Source organism: Typopeltis vanoorti, chromosome 10 (assembly GCF_054136105.1).
Source record: "Typopeltis vanoorti isolate ZY-2024b chromosome 10, IOZ_Tvanoo_1.0, whole genome shotgun sequence".
In the NCBI taxonomy this organism is placed as follows: Eukaryota; Metazoa; Arthropoda; class Arachnida; order Uropygi; family Thelyphonidae; genus Typopeltis; species Typopeltis vanoorti.
Window position 1 is genome coordinate 68222714 of NC_143558.1, and position 22274 is coordinate 68244987.

Below are 22274 nucleotides of genomic sequence, written 5' to 3' on the forward strand. Positions count from 1 at the left end.
TTGTTACAAGAGAAAGCAAGACCTTTTTGGAACCTTAGCAAGAGGTTTCAAAAACGCCTTGGTGAGAGATGCCGTGCATCAAAGTCAGTTTTGATTTATTATTGACATTTTCCCTTGCACTCACTGACAATTGTTAAACGCCCTTCTTTCTAAACTATCTTGACTTCGTAGAAACTAAAGGTGTTTCACATCTTAGATGAGATTCGAATGCTGATCTTTCTAACGAAAGGAAATCATCGTCATTGACTGAACTACTGCCGCTAGGTCTGTTACGGGGTATTATACATAGGAAAGCCAGAAACCTCAATAACGAATGACTTTTGGCTATTGATGCAGACCCTGGTCCAGACTTGCACAGATGCAGTGAAGCCCTGTAAACGTTCCCTCCTTCCTAAAAACATTTTTTGGGAGGTGGAAATGCGTTACAAATGCATATGTATTGTTTAGACAATAATATTTAATGTTAGGGTATAGCGACAGATGTTTTCTGGACTCTCTCCTCCTTGTATGCCTATTAAACTGTCGTTGACAGCTTGGGCTATCTCTTTCTCTCTGTGATGGCTGAAAAGACTGACTGCTGTTAGTCTTCAACAGTGGTTTGGGATATATGGCATCGTCTTCTCCCTTTGGGGAATAAAAGGCATCAGCAGATGTTATTGGATTAATATAATTTACTGCTTTTTCATTAATAACACGTATTTGAAAATAAATCGCACGCACTAGCATCTTTTATTTCCCAATAAGAGTAGGAGAGTCCATTTTGGCCTATGTGACTTCAGAAACTTGGGACTAGCATTATCTGGCCTTAGCCAATCACACATAGCTCGCCCAAGATTATCAGTGATTTTAATTGGCATTCAGAGAGTACAACAGAGAACTGCCATCGTCTCAATCACAATACTCAAGGGGGGAAAAAATCGACTATCGCCTTTTATTCCCGTATAAGTTTAGAGATGAATCTTCACCGGTACATAATCAGAGATTGCGGGCACATGATTATTACTAATTATACATCGCGTTCGGTAAAGAGAGGAGGCTGAGAAGTGCCATCATCTCGTGGTCCCCAATCCTTACACTATGTTTACTGTCTGAAAATAGTGTGGGTTCTAAGGTCGATTTTCTTGAGTTTACGGGGAAAAAAACCCGAATTTCCAGGAGAAAAATCCGCTTGAGAGATTGAGATCGATAAGTCGGGACGCGGTCGAAAAAAAGGTTTAGTAAAAGTTCCTCTAGTCGGCGACTAGAATAGAACTTACGATGGCCTTTCTTCAGGTGGTCTAGTGCGATGAATGGCACAGGCCACTCTCACTCAGCTACACAGACTAATAACATAAATTATATCTGAAGATAACCAGGGACACGCTGGCCATATGTGCAATGTGTGCGAAGCACACAGGCGCCAAAGAAGAGGAAATACGGGTAACCCTCGTATAACGCGAATGTTAGGTCCATAGAAATGCCGCGTTATATAAATCGCGTTATATGAGACATAGATCACATAGAAAAATTAGGGTTAGGTTCCGAAATTGTTTTTTTTTTTAAATTATATAAACAACAATGATATATCCAACAAAAACAATATTTTTATTTAATTCAGGTAATTCATGTAAGTTAAGAAAACATAAACTATGACAAATACGTAGTATAAAATTCTAAAAATTACAAATTGTACATAAATTTCTTTGCACATATGCATAAATGTTTTAGACACAATAAAATAAAGCGCATATTTTAATCGTCATCAAAGTATTCAGAAATAACATTTCGTAGATGTTCTTTAGGTGGCCGGAGGTCGTCACCACTTAAAATCTCTTGGACATCATTTGTATAATTCTCATTGCATACTTCGGCTGGTTTAGTCATCAGAAGAAGTCAGTAATAAGACTTGCTTTCCACTATGTTGCAATTTTTTATTAAGTTCATAATATGGCGCTCAACAAATATCCAATTGTCTCGTGAATTTTCCCAAGCGCTCCATTGAGGGATCATTATCCGTAAAATAACTTCCTAACTTTCTTGCCAAGTCCAATCCTTCTGCTAATTTATTTAAACCGAATTCTTTAACGGATTCATCACAATCAGAATCTTCGGCAGAACTTTCCCCGCCATTTGGTTCGATGCCATCTATTAATTTTACAAGTTCCTCCCCTTTTAAATCTGTTTCTCCATCAATTAATTTACTAATTTCGTTTTCAACCATGTCGCAAAAGCCCTCTTCACCAAAAATGTCTGCGACGTTTATTATATAGCCTCCGTAGCGCAATTGGAAGAACGACGGTACATTGCGCCCTTCGATTGGAATAGACCTAAGTTCGATTCTCGTCGCAACGGGAGGAATCTTTATCTGGACGATTTCAATCGAAGGTGAGTTAGCCGATCTCATAAGGAGTAGCAGCGTTTTTCATCCCGCATATAAACAAATCGGCCCTTCAGAAAACACGCAATTTACAGACATAGAATACCAGTTGTGGTGGTGGTGGTGGTGGGCGGTAGATGGAGATGATTCGTAGTACAGGTTCGGTGTAGTAATTGAGACAGTTGTAGGTGTCCTCCCGCGATGAGTCTTCGGACTCCTTGGAAGTGTCAGGAATAATAATAATAATAATATACGACGTAGCTCGGCATCCACTGGAGGTACGAAATTTTGTTCCATTACGGCCTCAGCACATATTTTTTTTCAGCAAGCATCCAGCGTAGAGGGTTGTAATTCCTTAATGGACAGAGAAATAATTTTTACACAATTCAATATTGAAAACTCTTTCCATGCTTGAGGCAGTGTCATGTTTGGATTAGATTCCATGTTTTCCAAAATTAATTGAAATGTTCGCCGAATATAATATGACTTAAATGTTGATATTATTCCTTGGTCGAGTGGTTGAATAATTGAAGTAGTATTAGGCGGCAAAAAAAGTTATTTTAATATTCGGATGGCTTAAATTTGTTGGGTGGCTTGGTGCGTTATCTAAAATTAGTAGAATTTGGAAGTCCATATTCTTTTTCTTTGTGTAACTTTCTACATCGGTACAAAACACTTGAAAAACCAATTTTCAAACATGCTAGCTGTAACCCACGCCTTTTTGTTGGCCCACCAATAAACAGGTGGGATGGATTGTCGAGCCTTTTCATCGCACGAGGATTTGCAGATCGGTTAATAAACATTGGTTTTGTCATGTAATTACCTGATGCATTACTACAAAATAGTAAAATAATTCTATCTTTGGAAACTTTGAATCCAGGAGCTGATCTTTCATTTTTTGAAATGTAGGTGCATTTTAGCATTTTTTCCCAATATAACCCAGATTCATCAGCATTGAACACCTGATCTGCACTGTAACCACCTTCTTTAATGATTTTTAAAAGTTCTGCTGGGTATTTCCGGACAGCTTCAACATCTGCTGATGCTAATTCTCCCTGGATTTTAAAATTATACAAAGAAAACTGCCTTTTAAAGTTTTCGAACCAACCCTTACTGGCAGAAAATCCATGCTGAGAGATTTCTCCTGAAGAATCTTGATCAAGTTCTTTTAAATGTTTATAAACTTAGAGCTTTTTGCTTAATAAGGTGTCCATTCAAAAGAAGTTTCTTTTGAGTGCAATCTTCTATCCAAATCATTAGAGATTTCTCCATTTTTTTTCTATTAGAATATCGCGAACACGAGCAACGCGCTTTGCACTTACCGTTGACCCAGCAATAACACTTTCTCGGATTTTATGTTCATTTTGTTTGATTGTTCGAATTGCTGATTCATTTAAATTCAGAGTCCTTGCAACAACTCCTGGTTTTTCTCCAATTTTCAACCGATCCAAGATTTTAATTTTTTCTTCGAGAGAAATGAATTTCCTCTTCAATGTTGGTTTTTTCCCTTTCGTTGCAGTTTTAGTGGCCATTACAATAAAAATAAACTTTTACATAAAAAAAAAGCATTACATATGTATGTAACTCACCAGAAAATAAACTGCTCGGCTTGAGAATAACACATTTATGATTTTAAATGAGCTTTCTTGGCAGAAAACGAAGACAATTTTCAACAATAAACATTTTATACAGTAAATGTATACCCTAGATGGCGAACCTATGGCACTCGTGCCAGAGGTGGCACGTCTGAGAATTTTGCTGGCACATCAACGATTTACAGGTGATATCCTTTTATACGCTTATAAATTATGCAAGTTTTTTTTTTTAATTGTTACAATACGTACAAGCTGAATTTTGTTTTACACAAGACAGCAGCTATAAAGACATTTTGGTGCGGTATTAACAAAAGATCGCGCGACCCAAAGACAAAAGCAACCGACAAGTGTTGAGTTGAAATGCTAATTCTCTTCAATCGAATTCCATAACATCTGAAACTGTCATAACAACATTCACTATTAGTTTTAGCACATTCAAACGGGTGTCATTTATCGTTCCGATGGAACTTCTCATTACTGACTGGCTCAACTCCCACAAACGTTTCAACCCTTGGTTGAATTTTATGGCTTCTTGTTTGCGTTTGGGGTGGCAGGCAAACTCACACATTCATTATATGGCATGTTTCAATTCTTGGTAGTCTTTTACTTTAAGTTAGCCTTTGTGATCTGTCATAATGACATCGAGAATTTCAAATGCAATAAAAAAACACTTATTTCATAATTGAAAAATTGGACAATAGGTTTTAGTTAGATAGTGTGTTTCGGTGCAACATATGGTTTTGCTTAAGTCTATACAGCGCAGTTGCTGTGAGAATGATACAGACTGCAAAAGCCCTCTGTACAGTACCTTATTCAGTGATACAATAAAACTAAATTCGATACTTATAACTACTTGCGCGATACGGGCAGACACAAATTTAACGAAGATAAAATTTGATTTTTAAGTCCCGCGGTGAAAAATATGAAAAAAAAAAATAAATAAAAATAAAATAAATGGTTACTAGAAATTGTAGACCACGTTATATCGAAACCGCGTTGAACAAGGGATACCACAATTTGTAGACCGCGTTATATAAGTACCGCGTTATACGAGGGTTACCTGTACTTTAAAAAAAACGTTTTTTTTAAAGTGATTTTTTTATTGGAGGGGTGGATCAGAAAAAAAAAATCAGCTAACGCCTTTTTATTCCCGTATACGGGAATAGGCGAGGCCATTTAGCCCTATCTAACTTTTGGAGACTGAGTGGGCAGTTCAATCTCCACTGGTACCAATCAGAGATAGATGGCCCAAGGGTATCACTAATTAAGCGGTACGCAGTGAAGAAAGACGGCTCAAATGTGCCGCCATCTCGTGGTCCCTAACCCTAACACAATATATTTTTAATGTCTGAAATAATGTGGGTTCTACGGTTGATTTTCTTGAGTTTATGGGACGAAAAACCCGAGTTACCGGGAGGAAAAACCCGCTTGCCCGTGCCAGAGATCGACTAACTCGGGAACCGGTCGAAAAAAGGCTTAGAAAAATTTCCTCTAGTCGCCGACTAGACTCGAAACCAAGTCTTCCTTCGTGCGGCCAAGCGCCGTGGTGTGTAAACGCCACATCCACTGAGCTACACAGGCTCTGGAGGGGTGGATAGGGGAGCAAAATAAAGTTTTGCACACAGGTGCCGGACACTACTGGTGCGCCCCTGAAGATAACGTAAGTTTTACGGTCGAGTTTTCGAGAGAAAAAAACTAAAAACTCTACTTGACTACCAGAGATCTACTTACTTGGGAACGAGTCGAAGAACGGCTTAGAAAAAGTTCCTTTATTTGGCGACTAGAAAAAAAAAAAAAAAAACGGCATTTCTTACCAGTGGCTTAGCGCTATGGTTACATTATTTTAATTAATTTCCTTTGGAAATTAATTAAAATGAAAGTTAATTAATTTTTGGAATTAATCAAAATTTATAATAAAAACTGCAAGCGTATGTGCTTATGCTAATAAAGCTGGCGAATGTATGCGAAAAAAAAAAACTGCAGCTCTTTAATCTTATCAGCAAGTTTAAGTATTTGTATTTCTTATATGATATGATTTCTTAAGTAGTTTTAGATTTGGGAATATGTTTAATGCCAGTACAGTGGAAAATATGAGGTAAAATTGAGTATTAGTCAAGCCATTGTTAAAAATATGCCACCTTAAAAACATCTTTATGTATTGATTATATATACGTAGTAATAGTAATTTTAGTTATACACGGTATGTGATTTTTAAGTATATGCATATGTATAATTCAACACCCTCTTCAGATGTATTGCAACAGTGAATCACCTGGCAGCGATTCGCAGTTATATTATATATGGATATGTTCTGCCACTTGCGACGAACATGAAATCTACCTTAAATAGAATAAACGAACAGGACAGATTTTAAATGAAAGCGTAAAGCAGAATGGCGATTAACTTTAACGTTTCTTCGCCTGTAATTACTTGACCTCATTCTTTGAAGGACGATGACGATAAAAATGAAGGGCGATATATATTTAAAAAAAAAAAAAAAAACGAATTAATTACTGCTTTTCAGGCAATTAAATACGACATAAAAATATTAGACTGTCGTTACCAGTAACCACCACATCGAAATCAATAATCCTTTGGAAAATAGTACTCGAATACTCAAAACATTCAAAAGATTATGAAATTAATTTCTGTAGCTAGACTACCAAATGTAAGAGAAATAATAACTTCGATTACTGTTGAAGTATACAACGTATGCTCTACTAAAATAACTGTATTAGTCAATTTGTGTTATTTTACTTAACATCGCAAGTATTTTCTATATTGCCAGATCACATTTTAACATGTTCATTGCCAACCACGCGATATCGCGCGATGCGAGTTCTCACCAAACGGCCGATCACGCGTTATCGCGTTAACGTCGCTAACTAAATGAAAAAATAAAAAAATTTGGCCACCACACGAAATTCAAATTTTCAGCTTGGCAATGAACGATACGCGTGATGCGAGTTCTCACCAAACGGCCGATCACGCGTTATCGCGTAGACGTCGCTAAGTAAATAAAAAATAAAAAAAAATTTGGCCACCACACGAAATTCCAATTTTCAGCTTGGCAATGAAAGTGTTAATGAAAAAAAAAAAAAAAAACAGAATAATAAACTGATCTCTTTTATTATTATTATTACTTCTTTTTTAATGTATTGCAAGTCGATTAGCAAGCAATCATTGCTTAACGTGGAAGCTTAGACAAAACTTTGCAACCGAAAATAACTTCACGAAATTAAAGAACAAATGACCGCCAAATTTTAAACTGTTATTATTATCACTGAATTTCTATTCGGTGATAACACCAAGAAGCTCATCACGAGATGTCTGTGGTAGACACTACAAAGGCACCACTCTTAACTGATTCGTTGTTAACTGTGAAACGAATGAAATTAGATAAATGTAAAATTTCCTAGCTCCAATATCCTTTTTTACCATGAGTGTGATCTAAACAGAAATCTTCATCTTCAAAAAAAAAAAAAAAAAAGTGTCAGGCACAGCAGATTGTTTTACTTGACATTTTTTAAAGCATAATCTATAATGCATTGTGATAGTATTAGTATTACTACCAAACCTTCATGAGATCTGAAAACTTCTGGAAGGTCAAATACTGACAAATCACAGTACTATCATACCTTACCTTGAGTACATCCATTGTTGGAGCACTACCTACTCTGACTATGCAAAAAATCTCCTTTTTACTTCCTTGCTCATGTATGGTTTCTAGAGATAAGCTATCATTCTCACATCATCCATCATCCTATGCAATAATTCCATTGGTGTTGTGTGCGATCAGAGAATTAAGTAGCAGAGACAGTGAATTGTGTGTAGTAGAGTAGAGTTCCCTTCCACAATGAATCCTTGAATTTCTCGGAGGTGTCACATGATAATATTTTTATAGGCCTCTCTCAACACTTTATACATATCAATCATTTCACCCCTCCTCCCTGTGCCTGCCAAGCTCCGAAGATCACATTTCCATAAAAGGTTGAGGATAATGAGTATAATGTAAATGAAAAAATAAGAGTAGGGGGTATGGTAAGTTTGGATCGTGAGGATTTCAAAGATGGTGTTAATTGGGAGGATGAATGGCGGAACTGCAGGTAAAAAAGAGGTTATGGAAGAGAGATAACGAAAGGGGTGGAGAGCAGATGAATGTAGAATATAAAACTTGGCCAGAAAAGTGATTAGAATGGTAAGGAAGGCAAAACGTCTAATCAACTGAGAGTTGATTAGACGATTTGAGAATACATACACACCACGCATCGCATACGACATATGACTGAGCATCTACAATGATCGCTAATTCATAAGTAGTATAGAAATAGAAGACAGGACGCAACATAAATAAAAATAATAATAATTTTAATTAGGAAAAGATTTTTGGAAAATTTTCCAGTGTTTTTTCCTTTTTCTTTTGGAGGGGGCCAGGGCCCCTTGGCCCCCCTCCCTGGGTGCGCCACTGTAATCAGGACTAATGCTTAGGTAACATTATACTGTAAAGCAGTTTTCATTTGTTTTTCATTTCCTGTTCGTTTTATTCACACTTTATTCAAAAAAAACTTTTTTGGAAAGGCACCACATACACAAGAAAAATACTATGCGCTGGTCCTGTATGGAGGGGCAGAAACGAGGCGAAAACAGGTGACTAGCAGTGTGCCACAAGGTTTAGTGCTGGGACCATTGCTGTTTAATTTGTACATCAATGATATAGGAAATAACCTGAAAGGAAATATTCAGTTGTTTTATGATGATGCAAAATTAGGTAGTAATAGTTAATCAAGGGGAGAGCTTGCAGGACGATTTAAATAGGCTTTCAGTATGGACAAAAGTTAATGGATGTCAGTTTAACGTCAAGAAATATAAAGTTATGCATTTTGGGATAAATAGATACAAGCTGTGTATCACATTGATGGCACCGTACTCCAGGAAATAGATGAATCTAAAGATTTTAGGGGTGGTGGTAGACAGAGAGTTAAAGTTTAGGGGAAATATTGCTAAGGTAGCCTATAATGAGATTACTTGGCTAGTGAAGAACACATTAACAAGTAGGGATAAGCAAGTTGTCATTCCTCTTTATGAGGCTTTGATATACCCACATCTGGATTATTGTGCTCAAGTCTGGTCCTCTGGGTTTCTTGGGGGATGAGGAAGTGGTGGAGAGGATTCAGAGGCAAGTGACCAAGATGGTGAGTAGCCTGTGGTATGTACCCTATGAGGTTTTTGACATGTATAGCACATCAGTGGTATATGTGGACTAGAAGAAAGAGGCCACCTGTTGATGCTTTTCTGGTACTAGACGTTGTAGTCCTGAGGAGAATTTCTCACTAATGTCTATAAACTTGGCCAATGCCTAAAACCTTTTACCCTTATTCTGAATATCTCTGGTATTAGCATACATAAACTGCACTGCCCCCCCCCCTCCCTCATCCACAATCTCCCTTACACCTTGTGTTGATTATCCCATGAACATTAAGTATTTTTAGAGAGAACAGAGTGGATGGAGGGATTTTGCTGATGATAGCAGAAGCATTGAAGCCAAAAAGAGTAGAAGTACATCAGATAACAGGAATGGAGAGGGCAGTTCATTTGATGTTTGGGTGAGATAGAAGAAAATAGGATGAAATATATAGTTCGTTGCTGCTATAGGCCAGGTGGTGCAAGGAGAACGTAAACAGCATGCATTGGTAAATTTAGCACAATGAGTACAGGTCAGTGGCGCACCCAGAGGGGGGGACCAAGGGGCCCGGGCACCCCCCAAAGAAAAGGAAAAAAACACTAGAAAAATTTCCAAAAATCTTTTCATTAAAATTCATTTTTTTTTATTTATGTTGTGTGCTACTTATGAATTAGCGATCACTGCAGATGCTCAGTTATAGGTCGTATGCGATGTGTAGTGTGTATTCGCAAAACGTCTACTCAACTCGGCCCCCCCCCCCCCAAAGGTTAAATCCTGAGCACTCGGCCCCCTCCAAGATTAAATCCTGAGTGCGCCACTGGTACAGGTTGAATAATTGTTATGAGGGACTTCAACTATTGGAAGACATAGACTAGAAGGAGGATTGATTGCAGGGAGGAAAGGAAAAGAAAGAAAATTTATACAGCTGATAAGAGATAATTACCTGAGACAACATGTAATGGAGGGGGGGGACACAAGGTGCTTGATCTAGTCATAACATCAGAGACCTTAACAGTAACCAGTCTAGCTAAGCTGCTTCCACTTAGGGAAAGTGATCATCATGTGGTCCTGACCTGGGAGATTACCAGACATGCAGGAGAAAGATAATAGCAGTGCATGGGAGAAGGGCAAGGCATTTTTGACGAAAGCAGTATCAAACTATATACCCAGAGACTGGAGATCCAAAAAAATAAAAAATTGTCGTAAAATATAAAGCAATGAAGTCCATAAGCAGTATAAGGCACAAATGAGAAAGGTAACCAATGCTATTTATAAGCAGAAGCTAGCTGGTGAGGCCAGAAGAAATCTCAAAGAGTAGTTTTACTATGTTGCAGAAAGAAAAAAATGACTATGCTTTAATGAGTACTGGCTGTAAGGAGGTAACAGTAGCAAACAAAATATTTGAATTACTGAGTTTTGAGTTACCATACATCTGGAGATATTGCAGTGTGAGATGACATTGACTGATTAGAAAATAGAGATAGATGAGTAGAGGTATTTATGATATTGCAGAACCTTAATGTGAATATGGCCATGGGATTAGATTGCATATTAGCCCATGTATTGCAAGAATGTGCAAGGGAATTGGTAAGTCAGAATTCAGGATTGGATGAACAGGAATATAATACTTTATAGAGTGAACACATGGTTTTGTGAAGGTAGGTCTTGCTTTAGTAACAGTGGCGGCTCGTACATAAACACTGCGACACTGCAGCATCCCCAAGAAAAAAATTAAAAATTAAAATTTTGTTTGTGTTTATAAATAATAACAATGCTTACAACATTATATAAATGCAATACAACATGTTAAAGGTTACAGCTTATGTTTCGACATTGATTGAATAGTTTTAATAATTGGAATTGTTCAATTAACGCTATTATGAAACAAATACACTGCGATCGATCTAACGCAGTGTCAAAATGATCACATTTGACCAATCGCAGCTAGACTTGCTGATATTTGTTTGCGCTTGTGATTGCACGTTACAAGTCATTCTGACACTGCTCGGTTGGGCAGTGTATCGTATGCTTACGCACGTTATTTCTGTGAGATACAAAACTTTTATTATTGGTGGATGTTCGTAGTGAGGATGAACTATTTTTTGCAAATCTTATTTTATTTTGTTAAAATAACATAATTATTTATTATAGATACAAGGCTGAATTATGACGAGTGTCACTGTTGAAAATATGAAAAGAATTATATTTTTTCAATTATCATACACGAACAAATACACTGCTATCTAACGCAGTGTCAGAATTATCGTGGTTTGGCCAAATGCAGCCAGACTCGCCAATATTCATTTGTGCTTGTGATTGCATGTTACAAGTCATTCCGACACTGCTCGGTTGAGCAGTGTATGCTTGCACGTACACTGCTGTGAGATACAAAACTGTTATTATTGGTGTTTGTTCGTGGCAAGGGTGAAATATTTTTAATAAAGCAATTTTTTAATATGTAAATTTATTTATTAAAAAATTTGGTTACTGATTAGAAAAAAAAGATTTAAAAAAAATTTTTTTTTTTGTATATGCAGCATCCCCACTTAAAATTTTCACTTGCTGCCACTGTTTAGTAATTTACTTGCTTTGCATAATAAAGTTACAATTGAGTTGGATAAAGGAAATGGACTATTGGAACTCTGTTTGGAGCAAATTGGGATGGACATGAAGAATCTGGTTTGGATAAGAGGGTGACAGGCATCAAAGAGTGGTGTATGGGGAAGAGGCATGACTAGTGAATGACTGCATGGCTCATCACTTGCTCCTCTGCTGTTTTTCATATATGAGTGATAGAAGACATGATTTAAGGAGAAATATCAGTTGTTTGCTGATGATCCAAAGTTGGGAAGAGTGATAGTCAATGAAGATGATGAAATGATTCTACAGGATGAATTAAATAGATTGAAGTATGGGAAAAGCTAAATGGCTGCCAGTTTTAAGTGTCCAAGAATATGAAGTCCATGTATTTTGGGATGGAGAAATCATTGATAAAACTGAACTGCAGAACTCTGTTTGGAGTTGATAAGGCCAGGGGATTTGGGAGCGGTTGTGGATAGTGAGTTGAACTAAATTTTGCATGTAATACTGAGGGTACATATCAGAAATTGGACCCTCAGTATTATATGCAAAATTTAGTTCATTACTAACTTCCTATCAGCAATTTTCCTCCAACAATTTTTGGAGAAACTGGTGTTGCACTTGATATTTCCAAGGTATTTGATGGAATTGAGCATTGAAGTCTCAGCAAATTGCCATATTATAGTCTTCTGTCCATTGTAACTGAACTGCAGTTTTCTCTCAGGTTGTTCACTATGTGTAATGTTGGAAGGCATTTTATTATTCAGATTTTCCTATTAATGCAGGTGTTTCTCAAGGTTTTGTTATTTTGCTTGCTCTGTATCTCATTTACATAAATGACATACCCTGCTCACACTGACTTCACAGTTTTGCTGATGATGGCACTCTCCACTCACTCTACTCATATAACAAACCTTGCAGTGTTCAAACATCTCAAGGTTCAAGATCATCTACAATAAGTTTACTAAACACGGATCTTCACATGGAGGTGGCAGGGTTTTCTTCTCAGAATCTTGAATGTTTCTTCCTGCAAAATAGACACACCCACCATACGAATACATGCAGTTATATATATGTATGCAGTTAATACATACAGACATAATACACATAAAAATTGTCTTTATTAAGACAATAAAATTTTTGTCTTAATAAATTAAGACATTAAAAATGTAAAAGATTTGTGGACTGTTTGGGTAAACAAAAAAGGAAAGCTTTAACGTATGTGAAAAGTGTCTTGACAGATTAGAGCGATTAGAAATGGCAGCAGGAGTTGTGACCATAGTAGAAGATCTTTGGTAAAGTTTGTGAAAATGAAAAGTGAAATGAAACATCTAGAAGAGGATATTAATCATCTAAAGAAGGGATTGGCTGATGAGAATGAAATTGAAGAAATTAGTATTACGAAGAAAGAGTCGAAGGATAGTTGTATATCATTGTATGGGAACTCAGTCATTAAAGGTTTGATGATGACTAATAACAAAACATGCTTTCCTGATGGAGCAATGAAACAAATAACTAAAGCTTTGCAGAGAAGGAAAGAGCAAGCATCAGAATTAGTGGTAGTTATGTGCACAAATGACTTAGTTAGGGAAATAAAGAGTGTTGGTAGAGACTTGAGGAAGTTGTTGCAGCAGGTAAAGGATAATAGTGTTGTTGGAAAGGTCATTAGCATATTGCCCAGATATGACAATAGTGAATTGAGAAGGAGAGCAGAGATAATTAATAGTAAGATGACTGAGTTATGTGAGGCAAATGGGAGGTTCAATTTGTAAATCAATGGAGTGAATTTGAAGGAAACTTGGAGTGATTTAAAGTTGATGGATTGCATTTGAATTAGTTTGGTGTTGGGTATTTAGAAAGGCTATTGTTTGCTGAGAAGGCACAGAATCAAGAAGTGTAACTAATGATCTAAGGGTACTTGTGAAGAAGGATAGCACAGCTGAACAGGTTGTACAACAGGAGGTAGATGGATATTAGGTTGAAGATGTGGTTGTAGCAGTATGTTGAGATGATATGCATAAAGGTGAGGATGAGACAGGTAGGAATGGAAATTAGAGTTAGGATCAGAGAAATGGGAGTGGTCAGACCGAAGAAAGAGATGTGGTATACAGCTAGAATAGAGAATATCGGTGCTGGCAGAATGGCCTCAAAGACACAGGGATTGTTATGTTTGAACACAAATGTAAGGAGTATGTATTTGAAACAAGAGCGCTGAGTTTGTTACATTGATTGAGTCAGTATGCCCAAAAATAATTGGAATAAGTGAAATTTGGTTGTCTGAGGAGGATGTGATGTTGGGAATAGAAATGGAAGAATATATAATTTTCCAGAAGGATAGAAATGTGAAAAGAGGGGCAATACTGCTAATGATTGCAGAGGAATTGGGTCCACAAAGTGTGGAAATGGATGTGCATGCATAGATTTTGAATTTGTGTGGTGTGAGGTTGAAATAAACATATTAGCATATCTGGTAGGATGCTGTTATAGGCCAGGGAATGCAGAGAATACTCATTGTAAAATGTTTAGGCAAATTAGTTGGGCATGTAAAAAGAAGATGATCCTGATGGGAGATTTTAATTACAGAATTATAGAATGGAAGGAAAAGATAGTGTATGGGAACAAGGAGAGTGAGTTTTGTTGAATTTCTGAGAGATAAATATCTTATGCAGAATGTGAATTGAAGCAACTAGAGGCTTTAATATTTTGGATTTAGTGATAACTTCGCAAGATGTAGTCGTTATTGAAGTGTTGAACTCACTAACTGCAGGCAGTGTTGAACACTGCCTGCAGTTAGTGAGAGTGATCATTAGGTACTTGTTTGGGAAGTGGTGTCAAAATGGGTATATGTGGAAGTATAAAGTGGGTGATTATAGGAAGCTCTGTAATCAGTTACCATCAGTATGTGGGTAGATGAGCTGAGCAGAAAAGATGTTGACAGTGCATGGAAATTCGCAAGGCAGTATCTGACACAAGCAATGTATTATTATTATTATTTCGGGCGACTCCAGGAGTCCTTAGACTCATCGAGGGAGGCCCTAAACATCATGTCCACCCAACTATGCGATTACATTCTCACAGTATCTATCATACCTTGTCTTGAACTCGTTCACCGTCATAGCACCCACAACAGACTCTGGCAGCTTATTCCACTCATTTACCACTCTAAAAGTAAAGAACCCAGCTCTAACACCCCTGCTAACCACACTCTTGCCCAGCTTCCATAGGTGTCCCCTAGTTCTCCCACCACCAGTCCTGATCTCAAAAATATCCTCTGCATTAATCCTATAGAATCCCTTTAGCAATTTGAATGTCTCAATCATATCTCCCCTCCTCCGCCTATCAACTAGTTTCTGCAACCCACAAATCTTCAACCTGTTCTCATATGGTTCATTCCATAGACCTGTTATCATCTTAGTCACTCGCCTCTGGATCCTCTCCACCTTCTCCCCATCAAGAAGGAACCGAGGTGACCAAATCTGGGCACAGTAGTCGAGATGAGGACTTATCAAGGCTCGGTACAGAGGTACAATAACTTGCTTGTCTCTGCTCGTCAAGGTATTTTTCAACAACCAAGTGAGTTGATGAGCTGATTTAGCTACTTTTGCAGTGTGTCCCCTAAACTTCATCTCCCTATCCACCAACACTCCCAAGTCCCTGGCCTCATCAATCTCTTGGAGTACAGTTCCACCAATGTGGTATACTGCTGCTAATCTTTTCACCCCAAAATGCATAACCTTACATTTAGTAAGGTTATGCATTTTGGGGTGATCACCCCAAAATGCATAACCTCACATTAAATTGACATCCATTCTCCTTAGCCCAGAACTCCAATCTATCTAAGTCATCCTGCAAGACTTTGACATCTTCTGCATTCACTATTGCCCTACCCAACTTTGCATCATCAGCGAACAAATGAATTGTTCCACTTAGATCCTTCCCTATATCGTTAATGAACAGATTAAACAGCAGTGGTCCAAGAACAGAACCCTGCAGCACACCACTAGTCACAGGCCATCTTTTGGACTCTACTCCTGAATAAACTACTCTTTGATATCTCTCCATCAACCAACCACCTATCCACCTCACCAACCCTATATCCATTCCCATATGTTGTAGTTTACGGATTAGTATTCCATGTGGTATCCTGTCAAACGCCTTTGCCAGGTCCAGCAGTATCACTGTAAACCCATTTCCCTTATCCAGTTCAGCCGTCACCTTGTTATAAAACTTGAGTAAGTTACTGAAGCATGATCTACCCTTCACAAAGCCATGCTGTCCCCTGTAGTATCTCGTTTTCATCAATCCATTGTATAACTGCATACCAAGGGTTAAACGAGTAAATAGAGCAGGAGTGAATGGATGCACAGTGAAATCAAGAGCAAGCTGTATGGAAAAAGAAATGCTATGGAGAAGGTACAAGATAGTTGGTCGTGAACATACCCATGAATAGTATAAAGTGCAGGCTAAGAAGGTGACAAACATGGTAAAGAAAGAAAAGGTGCAGTATAAGAGGAGATTGGCTGGTCAGGCCAAGGTTAACTCGAGGGAATTTTTTCGCTATTTGGTAAGCAAGAGAAAGAATAAATATGACAGGCTGGCACTGGGGTGGATAGTCATGACAGCAGAATAGCAGTTGCAAAGGATATAGTGGAATTATTGAAAGCACACTTTATCAGCGTATATTATACAGGTGTAAATGATGTGGTGCAATATGTAGAATGGAGGCAAGTATTAGGAGAATTGGAAGTGAAAGAATCAGGAATGTATCAGTGTTGATTGGGGCAGATGTTAATAAGGACATGTACGTTGCATTATGGGATACAAGGTCAATTGATGAAGTCATTGGGCTCTATATACACGTAGCCCAGTCATGACACCTGGATAAAGGATTAAACCAAGAATATAATTTTGTGGCATCTTTAATTTATAAAGTTATGGCCACTACAACTCTATTATATGGTTGAGAAACATGGACTGTTAAAAAGATAGATGAAATAAAATACACGCTGTAGAAATGAGATTTTTTGAGATATAAAAATGAAGATACCAGAAGAGAGCTAGATATTTACAACATAAATGAAAAAATCAAGAAATGTAGAGAGAAATGGAAACAGCATCTATTTAGGATGGAATGATATCAGCTACCAAAAGAGGTGGGTAAATATAGACCAAAGGGAAAGAGTGAGAGAGGAAGACCAGCTGCAAGATAGAAAGAACAGTGAAGCTGGAACAGGCAAACGCCTAATCCTTGAAGAGGAGAGGAAGAAGCCAAGATCTTGGGTCTTCCTCTTGGCCTTTTTCCTTCTATCCTGGCAAAGAAAACACTTATTTTGCTACCCTTTCTTCATCCATCCTCTTTAAATGACCATCTCACCTGATATTAGCTGTGCTAACACATTCCTTAATGTGGAATTTAACAGTGTTAAGTTCTTTCCTAATATCCTCATTTTTAATAATATGATGCCATTGATGCCCTCTATTCACTTCCCTAATCTTTCTCAGAACTCTCATATCTGATCTTTGATCAAGTGTTTTATTTCTAAATCAACTCTCAGATGCATAAGTTAAAATTGGTCTGAACAACTAATTTGGTATTTTGACTGATTTCTCTCTTATTCCATATAAATTTATTTAGTTGACTTCCTACCATACCAGCTTTCCTAATTCTTTTGTTGTCTCTTTCTATATTTAATTTGCCACTTTCACTAAAAATTGTGCCTAAATAGCTGAAATGTTTTGTTTGTTCTATATATTCTTCATTTAGAATATAGGTGATGTTTTCAATATTTCTGCCAATTTTCATTGTCTTTGTCTTTTTTTTGCTGATTTTCATACCAAATTTATTACAACAGCTATTCAATTTAGTCAGGGAATCTTGCAGACTTGTACTGAATTTATTTAGAAGTATAACATTATTTCACAAAGTAAAGAGCTGAAATTAACATCTCTAATTAAAGGTTGCTGACCCCTAAACTTGTATAGATTTAGGGGTCAGCAACCTTTTCAGACTTGTGGGCCACATTAAACTTTTATTTTTAAGGATTGGGCCGCAAGTGTTTAATTAAAAGAAAATAGCGAGTTAAAAAATACTTAAGTTATCAATTTTCATTATATCAATCTTAAAAAAACACAGAAATATTTAAAGTACGAGATATGAAACAAGCATGAAAATAAAACTGAACGAAAAATTATTATCACTTAAAAACAAAGTAATATAGTTTATGCAACACAATATGTGTATCTCCCTGCTTAATGTGACTGTTGTGATTGTTTTCCCTTAGCTAAATTATCTAGATCCACTTTATAACCTGAGGTGCAAATTCGAATCGAAGCATGCAAATACTCATCAGTCAGTTGAGAAGAAAATTTGTTTTTTTCTAAAACTCATGGCAGAAAATGCTTGTTCGCAAATGTATGTGCTTCAATATGTGACTATCATCTTCTTTGTGAAACTGATTAATTCATCATATGGGCCACATGCCATCTAAGTATGGTCAACATTCTATGGGCCGCCAAAAATGCACATTTGGGCCGCCGGTTGCAGACCCCTGATATAGATAATGAATAACAGTGGAGATAATGTTCACCCTTGTGTCACACCTAATTTAACATCAAACCATCTTATTGTATCTCCTTCAATTCTAACTGCTGAATTACAATTGAAATGTAGAATATGTATTGCTTGCTATAATGTCCCATTTACACCAAATAACTGCAGCATTTTAAACAGCTTTTCTCTTGGCGCTTTGTTATATGCCTTTTCCAGATTTATGAAACTCATCAAGTATTTCATTTCCTACCCAGCTCTGAGATTCATTATTATTATTATTATTATTATTATTATTATTATTATTATTATCCCAAAACTTTCATGGAGTCAGGGACTCATTGGGGGAGTCCCCCCCCCCCTCCAATCATACATACAACTCATCATGCCATACCTTAAATGCATTGACGTTCTCTGCAGATACCACTCTTAGATAATGCATTCTAATCATTCACCACTCTCTGTAAAAAAAATCTGCTTCTTACTCTTTTGCTCACACCCTCCTTATACAGCTTCCAGGAATGACCTCTTGTTCTTCTCCTTTAATTTCTTAACATTCCATGAAAAATCTCTTCAACATTAATTTGATAAGAACCTCTTACCAACTTATATGTCTGTAGCTATCACTCTCTCCTCCTCCTTCTATTCACTATACTGTAAATTGCATATTCCCAACCTTTCTTCATACTCAACTTTTCACACCCAACATCCAGAGACCGCCTTTCTCAATCAAGTATAGAAAAGAAATTTAATTTTAAAACCATTACCAAAAAAATGGGCACATCAAAACATAAATTGTGGGTATTGTTATTTCTATAATATAGATATCTGCACAACTACTAATTTAGGAAAGCTGCCTGAAAACCAGTAGTTCTTATTTTAATCTAGGTGAATTAGACTTTTTCCTGTTCCTGACTGCATCTATGATCTCTGAACGTTACTTTCTCATCTCATCAAACTATGAAATATAAATTAAAGATACCAAGAAATTGTATACTTGGTTTAATCCTTTATCCAAGTGTGATAAACAGTTTGCACCGAACTATTTTCAGGACTGGGGCAGCTCGTATAAAGAAGCTAACGACTTCACATCGCTTGCCTTAGTATCTACTAAGGCAAGCAATTAAACCAAGTATATAATTATTGGTATCTTTAATTTATAGTATAACCAAGTGAAAAAACTTCCAAACATCAAACTATGAAGTCCTTTTATCCATCAGATTCACTCCACACATCCACAAACTAGACACATTTTTTTTCTGCATAACCTACACATTCATTCATTTGCAATCGTGGCTCTTCTTTTCAGCTTGTCTTTAGCATACCATGGAAGCTGAACTCACAGTCTCCTCTCTCTCTCTCTCTCTGTTTTTATTTGCTTATACTAGCAGCTCTTTCATATGTTCTCACATACCACATTTGTCACCTGCTAGATCATTTTGTACCTACTAAGATAATAATCATCTTTTTTCTCCCTCTCTTCATCTTATGGCATCCTAGCATTCTTAATCTTTGACTCAGGGAACCACAATTTTATCACCCTTTCATCAAATACTCCTCTTATAATGGAGTCTTCTGTATCGTTATAACAGTTAATAGTATGATACACAAATATACTACTGATCCTTAGTGTTTTTAGTATGTTGAAAATAACAGGTGGCTGCATTCCAAGTTTGTAAAGTGTTATTACAGCTACATGGTTCTCATAATCTTCCCACTGCATGTTAACTCATACAGCTAAACAACTTTTTTTCTACTGATAAACACATGAATGTTGACTGCACACAGCACTATTAACGGAACCAGGCTCACACAATTCTTTGGGCAACATGATAGCAGAAGTTGTAACAATATTTTTAGCAAGGCAGTATAACAATAAGTATATTTTTAACACTTTAAGTTCAATTAAATTGTATTCTCACTTTTATATAGTTATCAATTCCTTTCAGCGGAAATCAGAATATTTTGATTGAAGGAGTCAAAGAGATCGAGCAATCTAAACTGGCTGATGTACATGATAAACAGGTACTTGAATTTACTTTGTTTATGCCTGATGTTTTTGTATCAAGTTCTGATGCATGTTTTTTTTTAATAAGATATATTTCATTTTGTGAATCTTATAGAATTAGAATAGTGCTAGTTGAATAAAATATATTACATCTTGATCAAGAGCAAACCATCTTTTATTTTATACTTTTGATGTATTTTTTTGAGATACCATGCTATCCACTCGAACTGATTGGCCAAGTGGATAGCATAGATGCTCTCCAATCAACAGGGCGCAGATTCGAATTCTGCCACAGACATGGATGTTTGTGAATGTCTTTAGGTGAAAGATGAATTTCATCACTTGATGTGAGACTGCTACCTTGCTTATTGAAGGCCTGCGGTATCTTTAAAATGTTCTTTGTTTGGTCTCTAGAGTAGGGTTTATAGATTATTTAAAAAACAATAATAAAAAAAATTCTATACAGACAGTCCTATGCTTATGACTGGGTTCAGTCCTGATGATCCCATCATAAGTCGAATCCGTTCTAAGATGGAAATCACTAATGAGTCATAAGGATATGTTAACATTTAACCTGCCTGTCTGAATGCTAAAATGTATAATTCTGTTTTATTATATTTTTTAACTAATTTTAACTAATATCCCATACACCCTTTTTTTAATTTTTAATTTTACATATTTTCTTGAATTTAGGGGCACCAAAATAGTATTTGCCTAAGTGGCATATATCCCATGCACCCTAATGGTCCTGAAGATGAATGTGCAGTGCTTCTGTGCACTTACCAATAAAATAATCAGATGGAAACACATGGAGAAAGAGTAATTTTTCAAAGCTGCTGTTTTATTAATTTGGTGATTCATCAGGGCAGGCTAGGTAATCAACAGCATAAAAAAGGAAAACTAAAGCATAATTACAGAAATGGAAGTGTGCCTGATTACCGAAGCAAAAGCTGGTGCAACTGTGGGAATGGAAGAAAGTCTGACTGATGAAGCAATAATGGGAATGATTACCGGAATGTAAAAATTGAAAAAGGAAATGATTAAGATGAGGTGTGCAGAATGAAATTAGACATATGGTGGATATGAATGGAGGCATCCAAAAGAATAAAATGAAAGATAGTGGAGAAAAAGAAGTAGCAAATGACTCAAGAATAGCTGTATGTATGTATGTGGAGATTCTATCATATAAGGTGTGGTTAATGGGGTGCACAAGGTGTAATTTCCAGGAGGGAGAATAAACAGGGTGATTGAAGTGCTGGATACGAGAAGTAATCATATAAGGGAGTTAGTAGTTGAGGTTGAAACAAATGATTTGGTTGAGCATATAGAGAATGTGAGGATAGACCTGTGTTTCTTAGAAAGGACCTGCCACAATGAGTCTTTTGACTCTATGGAAGCCTGAATAATAATAATAATAATAAATATTAGGAGATTATTGAGGAGAGTGAAAGACAATAGTGTGATAGAAAGAGTAGTTTGCATGTTCAGGTATGACATTGATGACTTGTGGCAGAAAGCAAAGATCTTGAATGAAATGGTAGTGGAAATGTCTGAAGAGAAAGGAGTGCAGCTCTCTCTTGAAAGTGTGGGAAGAGTTTGAGGGATGAATGTAACTGCATAAGAGTGATGGGCTGCATTTCAATGGTTTTAGAGCGAGTCATTTAGAAGGGTTACTGTTACTGCTGGAAGTGTAATGAGTGATGCAAGCAAGGTATCAGTGAAAGTCCCCTATGATGTACATGAGGGAGGGTGGACCAGGTGAGACTGATGTAGTTGTGAATGGGGAAGAGATATGAGAACTGGAATGCAAGTGGAACAGGGAAACGAGATGGTTCAGGGAGGTCTGGAAGACATGATGTAAGGAGAGTGGATTCTGAAAGTAGTAATGAATGCATGTATGGAGATGGTCAGCATAGGAATGGAATGGCATAGAATACATGGGGAGTGTTGAGTCTGGCTGGATATTGTTGTTGTTATTATTTTCTGACCTCCATGGAGTCACAAGA

General features: G+C 36.8%; 1 protein-coding gene and 1 long non-coding RNA gene across 2 annotated transcripts in view; both read left to right on the plus strand.

Annotated features, from left to right (window-relative positions):
- pug (pug C-1-tetrahydrofolate synthase, cytoplasmic) overlaps positions 1-22274 on the plus strand; it is a 426201-nt gene that overhangs the window by 137560 nt on the left and 266367 nt on the right. The window contains exon 10 of the mRNA XM_090399374.1: positions 4715-4719. Coding sequence (XP_090255500.1) covers positions 4715-4719 — 5 coding nt within the window. The remainder of the gene's footprint in view (positions 1-4714; positions 4720-22274) is intronic.
- LOC150102485 (uncharacterized) lies at positions 5983-20286 on the plus strand. Its single transcript, XR_016548942.1, has 2 exons — positions 5983-6046; positions 20210-20286. It is a non-coding gene; the product is annotated as an uncharacterized LOC150102485 (long non-coding RNA).